The following is a 22,150-nucleotide window of genomic DNA, read 5'->3' on the forward strand; positions in this document are numbered from 1 at the left end:
CGCTGCTGCCCACTGCTCCCCTCAACTCCCAGGGGGTGATCAAGGGGATGGGTCAAATGCAGAGGACAAATTTCACCACATCTAGTGTGTGTGTGACAATCATTGGTACTTTAACTTTAACTTTTAATATATATATATACATACATAAATATATATATATGTATATATATATATATATATATACATACATACATACATACATACATATATATATATTATATATATATATATATATATATATATATATATATATATATATATATATATATATATACATATATACATATATACATGTATATATATACATACATACATACATAAATATATATATCTATATATATATATACACTACCGTTCAAAAGTTTGGGGTCACATTGAAATGTCCTTATTTTTCAATGAAGATAACTTTAAACTAGTCTTAACTTTAAAGAAATACACTCTATACATTGCTACTGTGGTAAATGACTATTCTAGCTGCAAATGTCTGGTTTTTGGTGCAATATCTACATAGGTGTATAGAGGCCCATTTCCAGCAACTATCACTCCAGTGTTCTAATGGTACAATGTGTTTGCTCATTGGCTCAGAAGGCTAATTGATGATTAGAAAACCCTTGTGCAATCATGTTCACACATCTGAAAACAATTTAGCTCCTAACAGAAGCTACAAAACTGACCTTCCTTTGAGCAGATTGAGTTTCTGGAGCATCACATTTGTGGGCTCAAAATGGCCAGAAAAAGAGAACTTTCATCTGAAACTCGACAGTCCATTCTTGTTCTTAGAAATGAAGGCTATTCCACAAAATTGTTTGGGTGACCCCAAACTTTTGAACGGTATTGTATATATATACATATACATACATACATACATACATACATACATATATATATATATATATATATATATATATATATATATATATATATATATATATATATACGTATATATATGCATACATATATATATACATACATACATACATACATACATACATATATATATATATATATATATATATATATATATATATATATATATATATATATACACACATATACACATACATATACATATATTCACTGAACAAGAATAAGAACAACACTTGTTTTTGCTCCTGTTTTTGATCTAAAACTTTTACTATACACACAAAATACCTATTCCTCTCAAATATTATTCACAAATCTGTTAGTTAGCAGTTCTTTGTGAAGATAATCCATCCCATCTCACAAGTGTGGCATATTAAAATACTGATTAAACAGCATGATTATTGCACGAGCGTGTCTTAGGCTACAATAAAAGGCCACACTGAAATGTGACATTTTATCACACAGCACAATGCCACAGATGTCGCAAGTTTTGAGGGAGCTTGCAGTTGGCATGCCGACTGCAGAAATGTCAAAACTGTTCAGAACATGAATTGAATGTTCATTTCTCTACCATAAGCCATATACTAGGGAGTTTCAGAGAATTTGGCAGTACATCCAACCGGCCTCACAAGTAACCACACCAGCCCAGGACCCCCGCATCCAGCAGGTGACCCTCCATATTGTCTGAGACCAGCCACCCGGACAGCTACTGCAATTGGTTTGCCTAACCAAAAAATGCCTGCACAAACTGTGAGAAACCTTCTCAGGGGAGCTCATCGTCGTCCTCATCGGGGTCTCGACCTGACTGCAGTTCGCTATCGTAACTGACTTGAGTGGGCAAATGCTCTCATTTGATGGCGTCTGGCACGATGAATCCCGGTTTTCACTGTTCAGGGCAGATGGCGGAGCGTGTGTGGCATCGTGTAGGAGAGTGGTTTGCTGATGTCAACGTTGTGATATTTGTACCATGAATTGATTATGTGGACCACGACTTAAACAAGTTAAAAAACTTATTCGGGTGTTACCATTTAGTGGTCAATTGTACGGAATATGTACTGAACTGTGCAATCTACTAATACAAGTTTCAATCAATCAATCAATCAATTGTGAAATGAGTGGCCCATGGTGGGGGTGGGGTTATGGTATGGGCAGGCGTACGTTATGGACAACAAATGCGTGTGCATTTTATTGATGGCATTTTGAATGCACAGAGATACCGTGACGGGATCCTGAAGCCCATTGTTGTGCCATTCACCCGAGACCATCACCTCATGTTGCAGCATTACAATGCACGGCCCCATGTTGCAAGGATCTGTACACAATTCCTGGAAGCTGAAAACATCCCAGTTCTTGCATGGCCAGCATACTCACCGGACATGTCACCCATTGAGCATGTTTGAGATGCTGTGGATTGGCGTATACGGCAGCGTGTTCCAATTCCTGACAATATCCAGCAACTTGGCACAGCCATTGAAGAGGAGTGGACCAACATTCCACAGGCCACAATCAACAACCTGATCAACTTAATGCAAAGGAAATGTGTTGAACTGCGTCAGGAAAATGTTGGTCACACCAGATACTGACTACTTTTCTGACAACCCAGATCCCCAATAAAGCAAAACTGCACACTTCAGCGTGGCCTTTTATTGTGAGCAGCCTAAGGCACACCTGAGCAATAATCAGCATCTTGATATGCCACACCTGTGAGGTGGGATGGATTATCTTGACAAAGGAGGCGTGCTCACTAACACAGATTTAGACAGTTTTGTGAACAATATTTGAGAGGAATACCATATTTTTCGGATTATAAGTCACAGTTTTTTTCATAGTTTGGCCGAGGGTGCGACATATACTCCGGAGCGACTTATGTGTGAAATTATTAACACATTACCGTAAAATATCAAATAATATTATTTATCTAATTCGTGTAAGAGACGAAGCAAATGGCAGCAATCGTCACACACACGTCAACAATCGTCACTCACACGTCAACCAATAAGAATTCGGCGGGGGAGGGTCATGGCAGAAGTGCATTGTGGGTAATGGGATGCTAACTGCTATATGCTACTGCCGTAGCCATTAAAATGGATCACATCAACATTGGCGGTAACTTATAAAAACTGAGAAAGACTGAACAAAAATGGCACCAAAAAGGAAATCATATACTGCAGATTACAAGCTGGACGTAGTGAAATATGCAGCAGAGAACGGCAATCGAGCAGCAGAAAGAAAGGACATACCAGAGGCGACACCAGGGAGGAAGATTTCATCGGATTTAGCGATCGGGAGTGACAGATTGTTTGGTAAACGTACAGCATGTTCTATATGTTATAGTTATTTGATTGACTCTTGCTTGGGGACGGTGTGGCGAAGTTGGGAGAGTGGCCGTGCCAGCAATCTGAGGGTTACTGGTTCAATTCCCACCTTCTACCATCCTAGTCACGTCCGTTGTGTCCTTGAGCAAGACACTTGCTCCTGATGGGTCTGGTTAGCGCCGTGCATGGCAGCTCCCGCCATCAGGGTGTGAATGTGTGTGTGTGAATGGGTGAATGTGGAAATACTGTCAAAGCGCTTTGAGTTCCTTAAAAAAAAGAAAAGAATGAAAAGCGCTATACAAGTACGACCCATTTACCATTTACCATCTTGCCATGATGTGTTGCGTTAACATACCAGGCACGTTCTCAGTTGGTTATTTATGCGTCATATGGCGTACACTTATTCAGCCTGTTGTTCACTATTCTTTATTTATTTTAAATTGCCTTTCAAATGTCTATTCTTGGTGTTGGATTTTATCAAATAAATTTCCCCCAAAAATGCGACTTATACTCCAGTGCGACGTATATATGTTTTTTTCCTTCTTTATTGTGCATTTTCGGCCGGTGCGACGTATACTCCGGAGCGACTTATAGTCCGAAAAATATGGAAGGTCTTTTGTGTATATAGTAAAAGTTTTAGATCTTTGATTTCAACTCGTGCAAAATGGGAGCAAAAACCCAAGTGTTACGTTTATATTTTTGTTCAGTATATATACACACACACACACACATATACACACACACACATACAGTATATTTAGCGTACATAAAATCACAGTCGTTACAGGGGTAGACCTTGCTAAGACCAGGGAAAAGGTTGGTGACCAGTAAAATTCTACCACTTAATAATAATATATTTGAAATTTCAAAACATTTACTCCCGTTTTGTTTATTTTGACCACATTTGTATTGAGCTTCTATCATTAGCCTTTAATTAGCTAATAATTAAACCTAATTAAATAAAGCACTCTTCAAAACGCAATATACACATTCAAACATAGTAGCACTTTCATTCTAAACATTTCTTTCCTGTGTTTACATGAAGAGGACATTTTCCACTGGCGTGTGTTTAATGGTTGTGCAAGGTAGCGAGGGGGCGTCAAGTGCAAATGTAAAGCTCTTATATAAAAAAGGAAGAAAGCAAATAATAGGACAGCGTCTGACAACATGATTTTCCTGTCTCAGCAGGAGGTGTTTGACAGCCATTTTGTCTAAACCGCCATCCTATTATTAGTTGATTTTTGCTGACATGTCAGTGGTCCATGCCTTGTCTGATTAATAAGCGGTTACTGTTACATCCTCAAAGGCAGCGACAAGGAGCATGCGTTTTGGAATCAGGCTAAAGTTAGCTGCTAGTGCTAGGCTAACAACGAAAAATGTACAGTCAATACCTTAGTTCGGCGACCACTCTGGCGACCGCATCCTGCAGCACGCTTTTGACAGACAGGTCGAGGCAACCCACAGCGACCTTCAGGAGCTCTGCGATACTCTCCAGAGGCTGCCCGTCAGTTGCCATGGTGACCGCCAGCTTGTGCACTTTTGACCTTTCCGATCGAGACATATCGTACAGTCGATTGTAACCCCGCAGCTGCTCCTGGAACGCAAGATCAAAAAGACGATGTTTCAATGGCCTGTTTGCTAGCTAGCAGGCTACTTCCTTATCTAATAAGGACGTAATGAACCAGTTTTGATTCTGGAGTACAACCAATGGTTCCATCGTGTCACTCAAACGGTAGAAAGAGTAAATTAACTCCTCTGATAAAAGTAAAAACATTGTCATGATGGCCAATACATTTTTGTGTGTTTGCCAGACCATTTTAGATTCCAGAAGACAGTAATTAATCCACCAAAAGTGAAAAAAATAACGGAAAGACATTTTTGTTTTTGTCTATCCGTTTGTTATCTAGCAGGCTACTTCTTGGTTCAAGGAGGGTGACATAAGACAACAGGACTGTACCCGACCATCTTTGATTTTGGGGTGGGTGGAATGCTTTGTTCATACCAAACTAAAAAAATGGGACCCATTACCTCACTGCTTGGCACTCAGTATCAAGGGTTGGAATTGGGGGTTAAATCACCAAAATGATTCCCGAGCGCGGCCACCGCTGCTGCTCACTGCTCCCCTCACCTCCCAGGGGGTGGAACAAGGGGATGGGCCAAATGCAGAGGGTAATTTTACCACACCGAGTGGTTTAACTTTAATGACTTAATTGGATGGATGGATGGAGAAACAAATTCCGAAGTAAAGACTTGCAGAGCGACATACTTTTGTTTGTTTGTTAGCCAGCTGGCTACGTCCTGGTTCATGGAGGATGACATACCAGACTATTTTTGATCCTTGAGTGGGGAGTTAATCATTAATTATATGTTTAATTTTTTCAATCAAATTAATTTATCATACGATACAAATTCGTAACCCTGCCTTTATTATTTATTTATAATCTATCTATTCTAAAAACAACGGTTAAATGCTATTAACTAGCACTGTGGGAGGCAAAAATGACCAGTTTTCAGTGATGTTACAACACTGGCCTAGTCAAATCATACACTAATGTTTCCATGCACACATACACACACATTACAAGTGTTAGGTGACAGAAGTGTAAATGAGTGCGGCTTGGGCTAATAAAACAGATACATAATGTACACATACTCGATCTGACCAGGTTTAAACTAACAAAACACTAAAGGGGGCACAATATTTGTTTTTGATCGAGCAGTGATCCTGAGACATGTCTTTTACCGCATGAATGAGAGAAAGTGTCGCGCACACAGCGTCTACCTGCTGGCTGTCTTTGAGCGACACGATGAATGGATGACTCAGCGTATCCAGGTGGGCTTGTGATTGCTGCAGGTGTGCCAAGGCCTCGTCAAAAGTCATCGCCGTCGGGTCCGCCCCATCCTGATTGTCGGCTGCATCTCCCCCTCGCTTCCTACTCTTCTCGCCCAGCTGGCGCAGGGCTTTGGTAGCTCGGCGAATCAGCTCAGAACGCGCCTGGATGCTCAGCTGTAGAAAGAAAAGGCTATTATCTTACATTTCTAACCCTTAGGTCATAAAAAGGTCCGACTCATAAATGTGACTTCTTTTTTCACACTTTCAAATCTTATCTAACTGAACATCTAATATATATACAGTTGTGGTCAAAAGTTTACATACAAAGGACATAATGTCATGGCGGTCTTGAGTTTCCAATCATTTCAACAACTTTTATTTTTTTGTGATAGAGTGATTGGAGCACAAAATTGTTTGTCACAAAAAACGTTCATGAAGTTTGGTTCTTTGATGTATTTATTATGGGTCTACTGAAAATGTGACCAAATCTGCTGGGTCAAAAGTATACATACAGCAATGTTAATATTTGGTTACATGTCCCTTGGCAAGTTTCACTGCAATAAGGCGCTTTTGGTAGCCATCCACAAGCTTCTGGTTGAATTTTTGACCACTCGTCTTGACAAAATTGGTGCAGTTCAGCTAAATTTGTTGGTTTTCTGACATGGACTTGTTTCTTCAGCATTGTCCACATTTAAGTCAGGACTTTGGGAAGGCCATTCTAAAACCTTAATTCTAGCCTGATTTATCAATTCCTTACCACTTTTGACATGTGTTTGGGGTCATTTTCCTTTTGGAACACCCAACTGTGCCCAAGACCCAACCTCCGGGCTGATGATTTTAGGTTGACCTGAAGAATTTGGAGGTAATCCTCCTTTTTCATTGTCCCATTTACTCTCTGTAAAGCACTAGTTCCATTGGCAGCAAAACAGGCCCAGAGCATAATACTACCACAACCATGATTGACAGTAGGCATGGTGTTCTGGGATTAAAGGCCTCACATTTTCTCCTCCAAACCTATTGCTGGGTATTGTGGCCAAACAGCTAAATTTTTGTTTCATCTGACCACAGAACTTTCCTGCAGAAGATCTTATCTTTGTCCATGTGGTCAGCAGCAAACTTTAGACGAGCCTTAAAGGCCTACTGAAACCCACTACTACCGACCACGCAGTCTGATAGTTTATATATCAATGATGAAATCTTAACATTATAACACATGCCAATACGGCCGGGTTAACTTATAAAGTGACATTTTAAATTTGCCGCTAAACTTCCGGTTCGAAACGCCTCTGAGGATGACGTATGCGCGTGACGTAGACCGGCGAACACGGGTATGCCTTCCACATTGAAGCCAATACGAAAAAGCTCTGTTTTCATTTCATAATTCCACAGTATTCTGGACATCTGTGTTCGTGAATCTGTTTCAATCATGTTCATTGCATTATGGAGAAAGAAGCTGAGCAAGCAAAGAAGAAAGTTGTCGGTGCGAAATGGACGTATTTTTCGAACGTAGTCAGCCACAACAGTACACAGCCGGCGCTTCTTTGTTTACATTCCCGAAAGATGCAGTCAAGATGGAAGAACTCGGATAACAGAGACTCTAACCAGGAGGACTTTTGACTTCGATACACAGACGCCTGTAGAGAACTGGGACAACAGAGACTCTTACCAGGATTACTTTGATTTGGATGACAAAGACGCAGACGTGCTACTGTGAGTATGCAGCTTTGGCTTCTAAACATTTGATCGCTTGACCGTATGTGCGCAACTTTTTTTTGCGTATGTACGTAACTTTTTAAAAATATATAATCTTTATGAACCTTGGGTTAGGTGAACGGTCTTTTGGGCTGAGTGATTGTGTGTGTTGATCAGGTGTTTGAATTGTATTGGGGTGTTCTATGGAGCTAGGAGCTAGCAGAGGAGCTAGGAGCTAGCGTAACAAACACGTAGGTGTTTTTATGCAGGATTAATTTGTGGCATATTAAATATAAGCCTGGTTGTGTTGTGGCTAATAGAGTATATATATGTCTTGTGTTTATTTACTGTTGTAGTCATTCCCAGCTGAATATCAGGTCACCCCCGGCTCTCACAGCATCTTCCCTATCTGAATAGCTTCAACTCCCCACTAGTCCTTCACTTGCACTTTACTCATCCACAAATCTTTCATCCTCGCTCAAATTAGTGGGGAAATTGTCGCTTTCTCGGTCCGAATCTCTCTCACTTCATGCGGCCATCATTGTAAACAATAGGGAACTTTGCGTATATGTTCAACTGACTACGTCACGCTACTTCCGGTAGGGGCAAGCCTTTTTTTTTTATCAGATACCAAAAGTTGCAATCTTTATCGTCGTTGTTCTATACTAAATCCTTTCAGCAAAAATATGGCAATATCGCAAAATGATCAAGTATGACACATAGAATAGATCTGCTATCCCCGTTTAAATAAAAAAAATTCATTTCAGTAGGCCTTTAAGGTGTCGCTTCTGGAGCAAGGGCTTCCTTCTTGCATGGTAGCCTCTCAGTCCATGGCGATGCAAAATATGCTTGACTGTCGACACTGACATCTGTGTTCCAGCAGCTTCCCATTCATTGCAGACCCGCTTTTTGGTGGTTCTCGGTTGACTCTTGATCATCCTGACCAATTTTCTCTCAGCAGCAGGTGATAGCTTGCGTTTTCTTGCTGATCGTGGTAGTGACAAAACTGTGTCATGCACTTTATACTTACCAACAATTGTCTGCACAGTTGCTCTTGGGACCTTAAGCTGCTTTGAAATGGCTCCAAGTGACTTTCCTGACTTGTTCAAGTCAATGATTCGTTTTTTTCAGATCTGTGCTGAGTTCTTTTGACTTAACCATTGTCGCGTTTGTAACCGAGTCTAATGACTGTATCAGATGTGCCATATTTAAATGGGCTCAGAGAAGTCAACATGTGTCGTCAATCATAATCACTCACATGAAGTTAAGTGTCCAAGCCATGAAGCTAATTTGATTTGAATGTAACTTTTCTACATCACCTAAATTGATAATTTATGTGGCTGTATGTATACTTTTGACCCAGCAGATTTAGTCACATTTTCAGTAGACCCATAATAAATTTATAAACGAACCAAACTTCATGAATGTTTTTTGTGACAAACAAGTATGTTTTTCAATCACTCTATCACAAAAAAAATAACAGTTGTAGAAATTATTGGAAACTCAAGACAGCCATGACTTTATGTCCTTCACAAGTGTATGTAAACTTTTGACCACGACTATATATTGTTTCATGTTTTATGTCATTATGCTCTCTTTCTCAAAATTTTTATGGAAAAAACAAAACAGTATTTTCCAAAAAATGAGGTGTAATGTGGAGTATTCGGGACGAACACAAGAATTGGTAACATTGATTTTTAAAAGTTATTTTACATGACGATACATAATGAAAAAAAATAAATCTATTTGTACCTTTAAGTCCCATAATTATCCGGTGTTCTGTCGAATTTTGCTGCTTCTTCAAATAAAGCTAAAATAGGGATTCAAACAAAAATGTACGCTATACCATTGTTTGCGTCAATGTGAACTTTCTCATGCTGTAATTGTCTATTGGCTTGATGGTCTGAAGACACAATGAGAGAAACCATTTAAAGTCACTACTTATTGCACACAAGGCATACGAGGCATATATATATATATATGTATGTATATATATATATATATATATATATATATATATATATATATATATATATATATATATATATATATATATATATATATATATATATATATATATATATATATATATATATATATATATATATATATATAGGTCCAGAAATATTTGGACAGTGGCACAAGTTTTGTTATTTTAGCTGTTTAAGACAAGATATTCAGAATACAATTACATAATCAATATGAGCTTAAAGTGCAGACTCTCAGCTGTACTTTGAAAGTATTCACATCTAAATTGGAGCAATGGTTTTGGAATTAGCCGCCTCTTTTTCAATGGACTAAAAGTAATTGGACAATCCACTCAAAAAGATTAAAAAAAAATAACAAGACTTCATGAGCTCTTGTTAACCTGTCATAAATTAAGCAGTTAAAAGGTCTGGAGTTATTGTTCATTGAAGGTGAAACAGACCATCCTGAAGCTGAAAAAAAAGAAAATAAATCCATCAGAGAGACAGCAGAAATGTTAGGAGTGGCCAAACAAATGTAACAGTTTGGTACATTCTGAGAAAAAAAGAGTGCACTGGTGAGCTTAGGAACTCAAAAAAGCCTGGATGTTCAAAAAAGGCAACAGTGGTGGATGACCAAACAATCATTTCCATGGTGAAGAAAAACCCCTTCACAACAACCACTCAAGTGCACAACACTCATATTATTGTACTCATTGTATAAAAATAGCTACAATTCCTACATGTTAAATCATGTATTTTTGTTCAACCCCTTTAATTTAACCTTAAAGTCTACACTTTAATTCCGTTTATTTTCAAATCCAATGTGCTGGCATGCAGAGCCCAAATTATGAAGATCTAACTGTATATATATATATATATATATATATATATATATATATATATATATATATATATATATATATATATATATATATATATATATATATATATATATATATATATATATACAGTTAGATCTTCATTAGCAATGTATAGAGTGTATTTCTTTAAAGTTAAGACTAGTTTAAAGGCCTACTGAAACCCACTACCACGCAGTCTGATAGTTTATATATCAATGATGAAATCTTAACATTATAACACATGCCAATACGGCCGGGTTAACTTATAAAGTGACATTTTAAATTTGCCGCTAAACTTCCGGTTCGAAACGCCTCTGAGGATGACGTATGCGCGTGACGTAGCCCGGGGAACACGGGTATGCCTTCCACATTGAAGCCAATACGAAAAAGCTCTGTTTTCATTTCATAATTCCACAGTATTCTGGACATCTGTGTTCGTGAATCTGTTACAATCATGTTCATTGCATTATGGAGAAAGAAGCTGAGCAAGCAAAGAAGAAAGTTGTCGGTGCGAAATGGACGTATTTTTCGAACGAAGTCAGCAACAACAGTACACAGCCGGCGCTTCTTTGTTTACATTCCCGAAAGATGCAGTCAAGATGGAAGAACTCGGATAACAGAGACTCTAACCAGGAGGACTTTTGACTTCGATACACAGACGCCTGTAGAGAACTGGGACAACACAGACTCTTACCAGGATTACTTTGATTTGGATGACAAAGACGCAGACGTGCTACTGTGAGTATGCAGCTTTGGCTTCTAAACATTTGATCGCTTGACCGTATGTGCGCAACTTTTTTTTGCGTATGTACGTAACTTTTTTAAAATATATAAGCTGTATGAACCTTGGGTTAGGTGAACGGTCTTTTGGGCTGAGTGATTGTGTGTGTTGATCAGGTGTTTGAATTGTATTGGCGTGTTCTATGGAGCTAGGAGCTAGCATAGGAGCTAGGAGTTAGCATAACAAAGACGTAGGTGTTTTTATGCAGGATTAATTTGTGTCATATTAAATATAAGCCTGGTTGTGTTGTGGCTAATAGAGTAAATGTATGTCTTGTGTTTATTTACTGTTTTAGTCATTCCCAGCTGAATATCAGGTACCGTGAGTATGCAGCCTTGGCTGCTAAACATTTGATAGCTTGACCGTACGTGCGCGTCACGTACGTAACTTTTTAAAAATATATGAGCTTTATGAACCTTGGGTTAGGTGAACGGTCTTTTGGGCTGAGTGATTGTGTGTGTTGATCAGGTGTTTGAATTGTATTGGCGCGTTCTATGGAGCTAGGAGCTAGCAGAGGAGCTAGGAGCTAGCATAAGAAACACGTAGGTGTTTTTATGCAGGATTAATTTGTGGCATATTAAATATAAGCCTGGTTGTGTTGTGGCTAATAGAGTATATATATGTCTTGTGTTTATTTACTGTTGTAGTCATTCCCAGCTGAATATCAGGTCACCCCCGGCTCTCACAGCATCTTCCCTATCTGAATAGCTTCAACTCCCCACTAGTCCTTCACTTGCACTTTACTCATCCACAAATCTTTCATCCTCGCTCAAATTAATGGGGAAATTGTCGCTTTCTCGGTCCGAATCTCTCTCACTTCATGCGGCCATCATTGTAAACAATAGGGAACTTTGAGTATATGTTCAATTGACTACGTCACGCTACTTCCGGTAGGGGCAAGCCTTTTTTTTATCAGATACCAAAAGTTGCAATCTTTATCGTCGTTGTTCTATACTAAATCATTTCAGCAAAAATATGGCAATATCGCGAAATGATCAAGTATGACACATAGAATAGATCTGCTATCCCCGTTTAAATAAAAAAAATTCATTTCAGTAGGCCTTTAAAGTTATCTTCATCGATAGTCTTTTATTAATTCCGGTAGGTATTCTTTTCGTGGTGGTGGGTGGGTGGTTGCTGTCATGGTGCACATATTGGAGTGTTGTGTTGGGTTTCGTGAATTACCGGAATTAATAAAAGACTATCGATGCTGTCATCTAGCAAAGCTGAATTCGACAAAGCAACCCCCCCCCCCGTACCAAAAAGCACTTGATGAATGCGGATACAACTTCACCCTCACCTACGAACCCACGCCAGGAAACCAACCAAAAAGGAGCAGAAAACGAAACAACATTATCTGGTACAACCCCCCATACAGCAAAAACGTCTCAACTAATATTGGCCACAAATTCCTCACCCTGATCGACAAACACTTCCCCAAAGGCAACACCCTAAGAAAAGTATTCAACAAGAACAACATTAAATTGAGCTACAGCTGCATGAACAACATGCGACAAATCATTTCAAACCACAATAAAGCAATTGAAAAGGAGCCGCCCACCACCAGGCAGAACGACTCCAAAACCGACAAAGACTGTAACTGCCGCAAGAAACCTGATTGCCCTCTCAACGGGGGGTGCTTACAATCATCAGTTGTTTACCAAGCAAAGGTAATACGCAAGGACATTAACACATCCGACACATACGTAGGATTAACTGAGGGAGAATTCAAAACCAGATGGAACAATCACAAGGCTTCTTTCAGATGCAAAAGACTCCAGAACACTACAGAACTCAGTAAACACATTTGGAATCTCAAAGACAATAATGTTGAATACTCAATAACATGGCAAATTCTTGCATCCAGCACACCTTACAACAATGGTAACAAAAGATGCAACCTATGCTTAAAAGAGAAACTGTTTATCATATACCGTCCAGACTTGTCATCCCTCAACAAGCGCAGCGAAATTGTATCAGCATGCCGTCACAGAAGGAAACACCTCCTAGGTAACACATGAGTCAATCACCACGCCCCCACGCCTGCCTGTACCCACCCGCTCTGTGCCCTATATAAACCATGGTATGTGAATGCTTCCATTAAAATCTCCTGAGGATTGAGGAAAACCCCTCATGAAACAGGCCTGTAGAGATGAAATAGTCTTGTGATTTTTTTCCCACACATACATATTACGCTCTACCACGGTATCGAGCACTATTTTTTGGATAATCTAATTACTAACATAACTGCCGTAAAACAAGTTAAAGGAAGTGATGTAGTTTTCACGCATGTGTTGACCAATTGTGCCTCCCAATACCGACCTTGTTGTGACAGACACAATCAATCTGACACTATATTTGAGCGCAAAGGGCAGCATTGATGAAAGGGTAGTGTGCGCCCCCACCAGAAAAAAAGGTTACCTTGCTCAGGGCACCATTTAACATAAAACCGAAGAATCTCTCCAAAATTAAACCCAACCATTGATATTTAGAATTACTAATATGTTTGTTTTTGATGTAAACTGCAAACTATTCTTGCCAACCAGCACCCAAATAAACTATGCAACAACTAACTAAATAACAAATAGTGTAGACAACATAACCTCTTTGGAGAAAGTAAAGTGTGTTTATTGTTTGAGCTGAGGGTGAAACATTATAAATGGCCTTTCTATGATCTCAAGGGGAAAAAACGCCAGCAAACTGCTCTTTCGTTACAAAAAAAAAAGTCACATACTGTATATATGTTCAGGAGGTGGTAGGGTACATCCTGACCATTTATCTCACCCTTTGGCCTTATGGGAAATGGAGCAATCCATCATGAGGGAAAAGGGGTGTTAAAGGTCAGACAATGAGAGGAGTCAAGGCTTTTTTCCCCTGAAAGGGTTGAAAGATGACAAAAAAGAGAATGAAAGGAAGCTGACAGCAGGTTTGTGAGAGATAAAGTGCATGTTAAAAAGCACAGTGGGACCTACGTGCCTGCTGGGAGTTGCAGTTTAATTGCCTCTGAAATGGAGGAGGAAGAATTAGCTCACTCGAAAGAACAGGAGGGGGTAAAGAGAGGAAGACAAGGTGGCGGCGTGAATTCAGGAATAAAACATAAGAATGATATTCATAATATGAGAACCTTCTAATGCCATTTATCCATATATATTTTATGCGGAGAGAGGCTCATGTTTATTGTGTAAGTAATATGCTGTACATTATATAACAACTCAATACAGCATGCAGAAAAAGAAAAAACGCCTTCAAAGATTTTAAGCTTTTAGTAAGATGGTTTCAATCATGTCATACGTGATATTTGAATGTATATATTTAGACATATATTTATAGAATAATAGTACGTAACATTTTTATTGTGCTTTTCTAGGTATTTAAAGATGTTTATTTTACTTGGGCTTTTAAAAAAAAAAATTACTGCGGTTGTATCATCCGTTATCAATATTTTTCATAGAAAATATTACTATTTCTTATCTTTAACATTTAATTTTTTTCTGTACTTATTCTATGCGAGGTACTCATTATTTTATTACAAATTGTATGTATTAATTTATATTGTTCTTTTTTTACCTGTCTTTATTTTTATTTTAACTTTTATATTATTCTTGATTTATTTAAAATTTTTTGCTGTAATTATTACTTTGAGTCAATTTTTCAGCCATTACTTTATTGGTTAATTATTATTGTTAAATGTATTGAATATAGACATTCAGCCAACAATGAATAATAATGATAATAATACATAAAATTCATATTGCACAAAGACCATATTTTATTTCAGGCTATTCATTTTTATATATATTTATACTGTGCATTTGATTTATGTTTGTATGTATTATGTATCATTTTGGTTGTTCTAATTTTGTTTTAATTTCCGATGTTTTTGTTGTTGTAATTGTTTTAATTACAAAAAATATTGATTATTAATAAACAACTATTAGTATTTTGGTAACACTTTAGTATGGGGAACATATTCTAAGTAACAAAGACTTAATTTAGAGTTATTTGGACACTAGGGGAACATATAAGGATTAGGGTTACTAATAAGCAATAATTCTGAGGTTATTGAGGGAAGACTCTTAGTTAATGGCTTACTGGTTGTATAATAAGGCCATGCAGAATAAGGCATTAATAAGTACTTAATAATGACTAATTAAGAGCCAATATGTTACTAATTTGCATGTTAATAAGTAACTAATTAATGGTGAATATGTTCCCCATACTAAAGTGTTACCAGTGTTTTTATTTAACGTTATTAAAATGATCCAATAAATAAAGACACTTTATATAATTATATAAAATGTATTTCTGTATTTATTTGGTATTGTATTGTGTTGTGTTAAGGGCAGCACGGTGGAACAGGGGTTAGTGCATGTGCGTCACAATACAAAGGTCCTGAGTAGTCCTGAGTTCAATCCCGGGCTCGGGATCTTTCTGTGTGGAGTTTGCATGTTCTCCCCGTGACTGCGTGGGTTCCCTCCGGGTACTCCGGCTTCCTCCCACCTCCAAAGACATGCACTGGGGATAGGTTGATTGGCAACACTAAATTGGCCCCAGTGTGTGAATGTGAGTGTGAATGTTGTCTGTCTATCTATGTTGGCCCTGCGATGAGGTGGCGACTTGTCCAGGGTGTAACCCGCCTTCCGCCCGAATGCAGCTGAGATAAGCACCAGCACCCCTCGCGACCCCAAAAGGGACAAGCGGTAGAAAATGGATGGATGGATGTATTGTGTTATGCAATTAGTACATCTTACTGTAAATGCAAACTTGACATTAGAATCTTACAAAAGGCCGATTTCTAAAAATAAAACAAATATACCTTTTTGGGGATATAAGAGATGACCTTCCAGAGGAGTACCTAACTGTAAACATGATCAATTATGTAAAATGAGTAATGGGAAAGCTGATCATGTAACACACAACCAATCAAACCATGAATGTTATGTTATGAAATAGCTAATATGGATTTGAATAAGGTAATCTAAGGAAGAGCCATTCTCCAGTTTGACCAGCAAGGGCAGCAAGCTGGAGAAGACCACAGAGCAAACCCCGCACCCGATTGCTCGACGTCATTGCGGGCGACCTCCAACTACACAGAGTTGCTGTGGAGGATGTAGAACAGCTGGCACAAAACTGTCAGCTCTGGAAAAAGCTGCTTAATCTGCTCAGCTCAAAGAACAGGGATGGGACGCCCCTCTCCCCTTTACAGGAGCCCTAAAGAAAAAAGAATAAGAAGAATCTAATAAATCCACTTACCTGCTTGACAGCCTGTGTGGAGAAAGTGATGTTGTCCAGAAGGTGGACAGCGTCAGCAGGCAGCAGTCTGTCCAGGTACTTGGCACAGATGTCGTAAGCATGGAGGTAGTCCTGGTCGCTTTGGGGAGGTCTTTTCAACAACTGGGCGTCTCCTTTCCAGAACATCTTCTGCAGCCATGTGGCGTGGACGGCACTTGGGGAAAGCATTGCCGACCCTCCACCGCCGCCGGGCCTTGGCACACGATTGGCGAGTTTCGAGATTGACAGGACGTTCTGACTCGTCAGGACCGGTTTAAGAGCGGCCAGTGGGTCCAGAGACTCGTCTGTCAGCTGGCGGTAGTTTAAGCCTGCGTGTATGAGATTCATTCATTTATCATTATGCTGTACAACAGAAGGAAGCTGGCCATTACAAGAGATCTTTAATATTTGTGGAGACACGAAAGAGGTTACTAATGTTGGCTGTAGCTGAGGAAGTACATCCTGAAGGTGTTTTAATGAGTGTATTTCACACCAAACCCAACCAAACGTGCTTTTACGGACCCTTGTTTGTGCAGTAATTTAACTCTCCGACTCCTGAAACACTGCACACAAAGACATGTCAAAACATGCACCCCTACTTTGTAGCCTGTGCTGTTATTTTTCTGACAAATGAAAAACAGGGCTGCTACCCAGCAAAATGTTTTTTGCTGGTGTACGGGTAAGTCTTAGCAATCAATAGTCCTTAAGTCCTTGAGCATTTGTCTAATGGTTATAAAACTTAAGTATGCTCGCATGTCTTCCAAAGCATTTTGACCACAACCCATAGGGGACTCGACAAATATTTTTATACAGTATTGGTCATTTATTGTGACGTCTCTTTAAGTAGTGGAACCTCAATTTACAAACCCCTTGTTTTATAAACTTTTCAATTCACTAACCCCAGGTTGAATAAAATTATGCTTTATTGGTAGGAACCTTCTCTCAGTGTACGAACGTTTCATGCACCCATGCAGCGCATCCATTTTGTGCCCGGCAGTACAGCCATTGTGGGTGGGCTGCTTGATCTCCGCTGCTCATACAGTCAGCACAACAGTGATGTCGTTAGCTACTGTGCTCAGTGCTACATTTGCTTTTTAAGTGTTTTAAGCCTATTTAACTTTTTTCTAGTTTTGCTAGCTCAATATGAGTCCACATAAAGCACTGTATGGTTTAAAACAGGGGTGTCAAACTCAAATACAGAGTGGGCCAAAATTTAAAACTGAACAAAGCCGCGGGCCAAGGTTGAACAAATTAACCTTTTAATAGGGACCCAAACAAGTTTTGCATTGAATATTGAACAAGCAAGGTTAATATAACTTTATATTGACATGCAAAATCGAGTTTCAAATAATAATAATAATAATAAAAAAATATCAATGGCATATCAAATACAATTTAAATAAAAATGTAATGCCTCTTTTCTATTTGCAGCCTTTCTATTTGCAGCCTTCTGAGGTAAATATCAACATTAACTTTTTCCACAGGCTAATACACTTGAAAATAAAATAACAATGAATAAACCAACCATTCAGGACTTTAAACTGCTCAGATTGCAACACACTGATCTAATCTGATGTGCCCAAGCCAGATACCTGACATTTTTTCTTGGATGCTAGTTCATGAATGTCGGGGCTCAGGCTTTGAGCTGAGGCAACCTTCATTATCGAGCGAAGGTCTTCATCAGTCATTATATCTCGTAGTCCACCTGGACCACAGTCTTGGGGGCGTGCCTTGAAGGCACTGCCTTTAACGTCCTCTACGAGCTGTCGTCACGTCCGCTTTTCATCCATTCTAACAACGTGCTGGCCCAGTCACAAGATCTGTGCAGCTTCTATACGCACACACACATGAATGCAAGCATACTTGATCAACAGCGATACAGGTTACACTTAGGGTGGACGTATAAACAACTTTAACACTGTTAGAAATATATGCCACACTGTGAATCCACACCAAACAAGAATGATAAACACATTTCGGGAGAACATCCACACCGTAACACAACATAAACAACCGGGACGCTACAAAATACAGCCCCCGCTACCACCAAACCCCCACGCCCCTTTTAGCGTCCCGGAAGAGTTAGTACTGCAAAGGGTTCTGGGTATTTGTTCTATTGTGTTTATGTTGTGTTATGGTGCGGATGTTCTCCCGAAATGTGTTTCTCATTCTTGTTTGGTGTGGGTTCACAGTGTGGCGTATATTTCTAACAGTGTTAAAGTTGTTTATACCGTCACCCTCAGTGTAACCTGTATCGCTGTTGATCAAGTATGCGTTGCATTCACTTGTGTGTGCGTGCAGAAGCCGCACATATTATGTGACTGGGCCAGCACTCGTTGGACTGCATGAAAAGCGGACGTGACGATTTTCGGGAGGGGCACTGAAATTTGAGAGTCTCCCGGGAGGGTTGGCAAGTATGAGACTCAGCGGTGAATGCGGTGTTACCGCGGCACCGCCGCTCTATATAATCAGCGGGCCAGCTCTAGTGTTAATTTGATATCGCCTCAAGGGCCAAGTGAAATTACACGGCGGGCCAATTTTGGCCCGCGGGCCAGAGTTTGACACCCATGGTTTAAAACAGTGGCCCGCACAAGAAAATGTATTAAAAAAAAATTTATTTTTTTTTTTTTAATGAAATCAACATAAAAAACAAAATATATACATTATATATCAATATAGATCATTACAGTCTGCAGGGATACAGTCTGTAAGCACACATGATTGTATTTATTTATGTAAAAAAAAAAAAAAGTATATATATTTTTTTTAAATACACCCCCCCCCCCCCCCCCCACCGGTCTGTGGGACAAATTTTCAACGGTTGACCGGTCCGCAGCTACAAAAAGGTTGGGGACCACTGGTTTAAAACATTCCTGAAGTATCGACAGCAATGTCGACACTGCCTCATTCCCCTGATTTCCGTTGCACGCCAAGAAGATTAACTGACAAGGTAAAGTGTTTTTTATAAGTGGATTGTAAGTTTTATTCCTATTCATTGGCTGTCGAAGTTAAGGAGTTTTGTGATTTCAAACTGTGAGTGCATCACAGGGCTAGTGACAATGTGTGTGAGTGTCGGCAGGGCTGGTTGGTCCATCACCCCCTTATAGACCTTGGCGATATGGCCTAAAAATAACAGATTTTTTCACCAAAAATTCGATTTACAATTTTTTTTCTTCTATTTAAAGAAGCCATTGGATACAAATGACAGAGATCATTTAAAACAAGTTTTGGTTTTATTTAATCAAAAACTAGTAGTTTGAAATGACACTGCATACACTGCATCTTACTCTTACAAAATTATATTTTAGACCACATATAATTTGAGCTTTTTATGCAATAATTTTCAAATAACTAAATTAAGAGCTTCCTTTAGTCAGCAATACTGCTGTCTTGAATACATTACTTCTGTTAACAAAAATGTAGCATTGCACATCGCATGCAAATAAATAATCATCTCCAAAATTGATATTAATAAAGTGAAAACTTAAAACTTCTGTCTTGAACAAAATGCTTCTGTAAATGAAATGTAGTATTACACATTGTATGCAAATAAATAAAGTAAAACATTGAGAAAGACTATAGTTTAGGTAAGTCAAGTTTTCATTCACACATCTTACTGGTTTGCAAAATGACTGCTTTAGTCATTGTTCTCCACTGTGCTACTTTTTAATCATATATGGTATCATCATCAGTGCTTCGAAAATTAGGTTTACATTTTAGTTATAGTTACTCGTTACTTTGCCAACAAGTAATCTAATTACCAAGGGGATTACCCTTTCATAAATGTAATTAATTACTAGGGAAAGTAATTAATGGGTGACTTAAAAAAAAAATCAAATATCCTGCTTATGTAGTTGAGAGACGTTTCATATTGGAGCAGTGTGTGAGTGTGTGTCTTTAAAAGGCAGCGCCTTGCCAACTGACTTGTGACGTCAGTGCCCAGACAGCTCAGTTGTGTTTGTTAGCTCAGCGGTGGCAGTTTGTCGGCAGTTACAGCAGCTCTGTTGAGTGTTGTCACTGGATTGTGTTTATTCTAGCTAATAAAGAGATTGAATGTGCTTTCATGGCTGTCATATCTTCTGGTCCACAAAGAGAATATTGTTTGGAATGCAAGTTGAATCTTGTCACTTCAATCATTGATTTGTTCCCTCGTAGAGAGTGCATGTCTACTGTGTGTGATGTTGCCTCTTTCTATTTGATATTAAGTTTGTTTTAATGTTAAGTTCTGATTGTTGCTTTAATTAGTAAAAGGACATTTCCTGCATTGAACTTGCTGTTCTTCTGAGGCTGTCATGTTTACATAAAACCACATTAAAATCAGATCACTGATCATAATACAAAACCCAAAACCAGTGAAGTTGGCACATTGTGTAAATTGTAAATAAAAACAGAATACAATGATTTGCAAATCCTTTTCAACTTATATTCAATCGAATACACTGCAAAGAAAATATATGTAATGTTCGAACTAAGAAACTTAATTTTTTGCAAATATTAGCTCATTTGGAATTTAATGCCTGCAACATGTTTAAAAAAAGCTGGCACAAGTGGCAAAAAAGACTGAGAAAGTTGAGGAATGCTCATCAAACACTTATTTGGAACATCCCACAGGTGAACAGGCTCATTGGGAACAGGTAGGTGCCATGATGGGGTATAAAAACAGCTTCCATGAAATGCTTAGTCATTCACAAACAAGGATGGGGCGAGGGTCACCACTTTGTGAACAAATGCGTGAGCCAATCGTCAAAAAGTTTTAAGAACAACATTTGTCAATGAGCTATTGCAAGGAATTTAGGGATTTCACCATCTACGGTCTGTAATATCATCAAACGGTTCAGATAATCTGGAGAAATCACTGCACGAAGCGGCAAGGCCATGACCTTTGATCACTTAGGCGGTACTGCGTCAAAAACCGTCATCAGTGTGTAAAGGACATCACCACGTGGGTTCATGAACACTTCAGAAAACCACTGTCAGTAACTACAGTTAATCGCTACATCTGTAAGTGCAAGTTAAAACTCTACTATGCAAAGCCAAAGTCATTTATCAACAACACCCAGAAACGCCGCCGGCTTCGCTGGGCCCGAGCTCATCTAAGATGGACTGATGCAAAGTGGGAAAGTGTTCTGTGGTCTGAGGAGTCCACATTCCAAATTGTTTTGGGAAACTGTGGACGTCATGTCCTCTGGACCAAAGAGGAAAAGAACCATCCGAAATGTTATAGGCGCAAAGTTCAAAAGCCAGCATCTGCAATGGTATGGGGGTGTATTAGTGCCCAAAGCATGGGTAACTTACACATCTGTGAAGGCACCATTAATGCTGAAAGGTACATACAGCTTTTGGAGCAACATATGTGCAGCCCTTTGAGACACTTGTGATTTAGGGCTATATAAATAAACATTGGTTGATTGATGATATGTTGCCATCCATTATGGACGCCCCTGCTTATTTCAGCAAGACAATGCCAAGCCACGTGTTACAACAGCGTGGTTTAATAGTAAAAGAGTGCGGGTACTAGACTGGCCTGCCTGTAGTCCAGACCTGTCTTCCATTGAAAGTGTGTGGCG

General features: G+C 39.0%; 1 protein-coding gene across 2 annotated transcripts in view; it reads right to left on the minus strand.

Annotated features, from left to right (window-relative positions):
• The window catches only part of nbas (NBAS subunit of NRZ tethering complex), a 377,112-nt gene that overhangs the window by 71,295 nt on the left and 283,667 nt on the right, over positions 1-22,150 (minus strand). For both annotated transcript variants that reach the window (XM_062044717.1, XM_062044716.1), the window contains exons 45-47: positions 16,566-16,912; positions 5,962-6,186; positions 4,571-4,773 (exon numbers count right to left, since the gene is read on the minus strand). In XM_062044717.1, the coding sequence (XP_061900701.1) occupies positions 4,571-4,773; positions 5,962-6,186; positions 16,566-16,912 (775 nt within the window). The remainder of the gene's footprint in view (positions 1-4,570; positions 4,774-5,961; positions 6,187-16,565; positions 16,913-22,150) is intronic.

The sequence above is a fragment of the Entelurus aequoreus genome, linkage group LG04 (genome assembly GCF_033978785.1).
Source record: "Entelurus aequoreus isolate RoL-2023_Sb linkage group LG04, RoL_Eaeq_v1.1, whole genome shotgun sequence".
Classification (NCBI taxonomy): Eukaryota; Metazoa; Chordata; class Actinopteri; order Syngnathiformes; family Syngnathidae; genus Entelurus; species Entelurus aequoreus.